Source organism: Oryzias melastigma, linkage group LG15 (genome assembly GCF_002922805.2).
Source record: "Oryzias melastigma strain HK-1 linkage group LG15, ASM292280v2, whole genome shotgun sequence".
Lineage (NCBI taxonomy): Eukaryota > Metazoa > Chordata > Actinopteri > Beloniformes > Adrianichthyidae > Oryzias > Oryzias melastigma.
In genome coordinates, this window is record NC_050526.1 from 23,630,426 (window position 1) to 23,634,944 (window position 4,519).

The following is a 4,519-nucleotide window of genomic DNA, read 5'->3' on the forward strand; positions in this document are numbered from 1 at the left end:
AATGTGTAAGTTATTAAAAAAACATATTCAAAAACAACAAAATTGTTTAAAATAAATGAAAAGGTTTAATGTTATACAACACAAAACTCAATTACAGTTTTAAAACTCTTTAAATTAAATCTATTTTTCTTGCAAATGATTGCAAATATGTTTCTCTTTCTTTCATATCAAAGATATTTTACAAAAACTTGAGAAAGAACATAAGTTAAAAAATATATTTTATCTTTCTGGTGATACAGAACAACATAGCTGCACATCTGAATATGAAAATTGATGTTTTTTAATATTTTTTTTCAAGAGTTTGGATATTTTCTTTAGACTTTATTCATTTTTTATAGTTTTATAACGTTTACAGAGTCTGCTTATCCTTCATTAAATGTTCTTTCTTTTTAATAGTCAGTTCCTTCAGTTTGTTAAAGTTTTTAGTTTATATGTCACCATATTTTTTGCCTTCTTGTATGAAAGGTTTTTTATTGAGAAGATGTTTTGAATTTAAACTCTATTTCGTTTTCTGTCAGCAGTCTCCTGTGTTCGGTCCTTCATAACTCTATTTCATTCAAGGATTTCAGTCATTTCAAAACTGGACATGAAAGGTTTGGGTTCCAAGGTAAGACACAAGCCAAACACTAAAGGGCTATTTACCTGAATTCCCAGTTTGATCTAAAACGCCATGAGAATTTTGTTCCTTTGGAGTCCAAATGTTTCCCGCTGGGCATTTGGGACTCTGTTTTGTAAAGGAATTAATCAAATCTGGAACCTTTGGACCTTTAGGATTCATGATGTGGCTGGAGGAGGAAGGGTACAGCATATGCTGGAAATAACACCCTGACAACAGTGACACATGGAGGTGGCTGGGTGATGCTCAGAGGCAGCTTTGTTGCATGTTTGAGAGCTGGAATTCAATCGGGCAACAGGAAATCCCAAAAGAAAATAACATTCGGTCTGCAGAGAACCTGGAACCTAAGCATCATTACAGCTTCCAACTGCACAAGAATCCCAAAGTCACCACGAAATCCCACCGGGCTTCATGCCAGTGTGGCCACAGCAGTGGATGACTCAAATCCTACAGAAACACTGTTGTAGAATTTGAAAAGATATGGAGGCAGCATCCAAACCAATCAGAAAATGTTAAATTTGCTTTTGAAATATTTGTATTATTATTACATTCAAGTTTACTTTTAAGGAAAAACAATAGATACCTGCAGTAAAAAATATAACAAGAAAACATATTGACATCATGCTTAACTGTTAAGCATGTAATGTAATGTTGGAACATCTTTGCTTTCATTGCTCCCCAGCATAGAAAACCCTTTAGAACTGCGTATTAATCCTCTGAGCACTTCTTCCTGACATTCTGTGACATTTATGTTCCTCTCTGACCTTTTTCTCTTCTTTTTCTTCTCAAGATTCACTTCTGCCTCCAAGCAGAGCTTTATCTAAATGCCCAGATTATATGAAATTGATATGTGAGGGAGCCACATAACTTCTTAGCCGAAGAAAGCTCGTGCACGTGGACGCACGCCAGCACCTGAGGTGCCATCCTCCTAATACTTTGACTTGTTAGATTTGTCATCAGCAGCATCCCTGGTGTCTGACTGCTGTGACGATGATAGAAACAGCGGAGGTGCCCTCGTCATCCTAACAGCCTTATTATCAGTGCGCGCCGCGCGCTCTCGTTCGCAGCCAACCCGACCAACCTGCGGCCGCAGCGCACGCACGGTCAAACCCACCAACACCGCGAAGGATGTCTGGGATCGCTGGGAATTTGGATTGCAATGACTGTTTTTCTCCTTCCCATTCGTCCAACAGCTCCGACTCCCACGCGCACTCCACCATGGATGCGGATGAGGAACTTTTGAAATACATCTGGGGAGAGTACTTGCACCCAAAGCAATATGAATGGGTTCTAATTGCGGCTTATATTATTGTATTCATCGTCTCGCTGGTGGGAAATTCGCTTGGTAAGTTATTTTTTTTTTAAATTTTCTAAAGACTATTAAAACAATAAAAGATTCGAAGTTGGTGTTTACTGAATAAAAAAAGAGTGAAAGTTAATTTATAAAGGGGATTTTAGGATGAAAATGCAACAGCGCATCTGTTCGTGGACATCTCCAGATGCGTCAGAGCGCACCGCTGTAAAGCGCCCCTTCTAATCCAGGGAGCCTTTGAATTTTAAAAAAGAGATTTTTAAGACATTCACTGTGAGTGTTCATCTGTGAGCACACACATAATTCTGAATTTGATTTAAACTAACATTATAAAAAAAAAGGCTTTTCTTTCACCTACTCTCAGTGCAACAGTGAGCTTCAGCATGCAGATTTTCTTGAAGATGTCCTAAAGATGTTATGATTTTATGTATTGGGATTCTCTAAATAATTTGTCAGTTTGGCCATAGGTTTTATTTGATTTTGAAACTGGCTATTTTTTTTATCTTTATGTGTCATATATATATATATATATATATATATATATATATATATATATATATATATATATATATATATATATATATATATATATATATCAATAATATACTTTTTTGCTTCTTTTTTCTCAGAATATAAATAAAGCAAAAACTATATGAATAAACTGCATACTGCATTCATTTGTAATGTTCCACTGTTCATATTGGAGCCCTTATAGGAGTTCAGCTGACGCCTGTCTCACTGCAATCAGGGAAAAGACAGAATGCTGAAACACTGATCACCAGTCAATCAAAAAGACTCGTGCTCTCTTAGAATCACCAATCATGTCGGTCTTTGAACTGTAGGAGGATTCAGGGGAAAAAAAAAAAAAAAATCATACGTGGACATGGAATTTAAACCAGCCTCCTCTGCAGACTATCCTTGTCCATCAAAAGTAAAAGGACATATCCTGTCAATGATGCAACTGACTGCAGCGCTGCTGATTGACTGAAAAGTTCTGTCAAATAAAATCAGGAATTTTTTACTTTTCAGTGAGAAAGTACATTACCAGTTTTTGGGAGTTTCTCACATCAAGCAGCCGCATCAACTGTAAACAAAAACTCAAATGAGAGCATCACTAACCAGATCAATGAAGCTATAAGCCGAACACATATGGAACAGTTGGCATGAAAATCAGATTCTGCATCCCTATTTTTCTCTCTTCTTTCTGAAAAGCTGCACAAATCTTATGGAAACTGCTGTCATTGTTGTTTTCAGCATTCAGATCCGCAGCTGGGAGGCTTTTTTTGTTGGCCAAGCTTGGGATGAATTTCATCTTACTGCAGGCTGCATCACATATTTTATAGGCTTTTTGTCCCTTTGTGAATTTTTTCCTTTTTTTTGTTAAAAATATATCTTAGTGCCAACAGATGGACATTTCTCCATCATTTCTCTATGATGAGTCAACAACAGCTCTGTTTTTTAAATCTTAAAAAAAAAAAGATTTGTTCACCTTTGGTTTTTTAAATTCACCTCTTCTCACTTAATAACTCCTGTTTCTCCAAAACGTGTTTCATTATCGATTCTACATCGTAAACGCCTGTGGAGCCAATTTCCTTCTGACATAATAATGTCAAGATTCCTCCTTTCCTGCTCAGAGAGCATTACGTCACAGGGAGAAAATTGGTGTAAATCATTTTAACAATGGCTTCTGCCTCTGTCAGACCAGGAAAACTCCCACAGCTCTTAATAAGCTACTTCGGGTTTTATGTCTGGAGCTGGAGTCACTAGTGACTCGATTTATGAACACGTTTCTTCCTCAATTGAAATAACAAGTAACATAAAAGCTCAAAAAGTAAATATTCAACACATTTTTGAGCCATTATGATCTTTTAAAAACATGATATCTTCAAGTGACAAGATTTTTTTGCACCATTTGATTTCTGCAGTCAACATTTTCATCTTTAAAGAGCTAGCAGCCAAAATGATGCCTTTTTCTTGGTTGGCAGCAGCACTACTGCGGTTATTCATGTACAGCAGGAGGCATGACGCATCCTGGAACATGATCATGGAGCTTTAAGAAATATATCACCAAATGTAACATCCCAACTCTATTTCCTTTTATAAAATAGCCTAAAATTGAGAGAAAAAACATAGAAAATCTTAAAGGTAACTTATTTTACTACTACAAAAATAACCATTAGCTCAGGATGTGAGACTTTTATTGTCATTGTGAACAAAAAAGTGAATGAGTCAAATAAGGGAGGGAATTGAAACGAGATTCAGAAAAAGCTATAAAGTAGTTCCACCTTTCTGTGTCTTTGCAAACATTTCAGGAAGCAATCTCTAAAAAAACCCTGTTTTACATGACAGTTGATTTAAAGGAGGCATGAAAAGGTACGCTGTGCTGCACATCTACGTTCCATTTGCCAGCAAATTCTGCATTTGTTTATTCACAACACCTAAAAACGTGTTTCTTCACATTCCCTCAGGGTGGCCATTTGTTTGTAAGTTTGACAAGTTGACATTAAAATAGTCTCCTGTCATTGAAACAACAGCGGAAGAAATTACAAACACAAAACGTGGAGCTTTTAAAGTAATAGCAGCACAGAACA

At 36.4% G+C, this 4,519-nt stretch overlaps 1 protein-coding gene across 1 annotated transcript in view; it reads left to right on the forward strand.

Annotated features, from left to right (window-relative positions):
- Positions 1 to 1,391: 1,391 nt before the first annotated feature.
- The window catches only part of hcrtr2 (hypocretin (orexin) receptor 2), a 35,144-nt gene continuing 32,016 nt past the window's right edge, over positions 1,392 to 4,519 (forward strand). Inside the window, exon 1 of the mRNA XM_024297878.2 lies at positions 1,392 to 1,961. Coding sequence (XP_024153646.1) covers positions 1,745 to 1,961 — 217 coding nt within the window. The 5' untranslated portion in view covers positions 1,392 to 1,744. The remainder of the gene's footprint in view (positions 1,962 to 4,519) is intronic.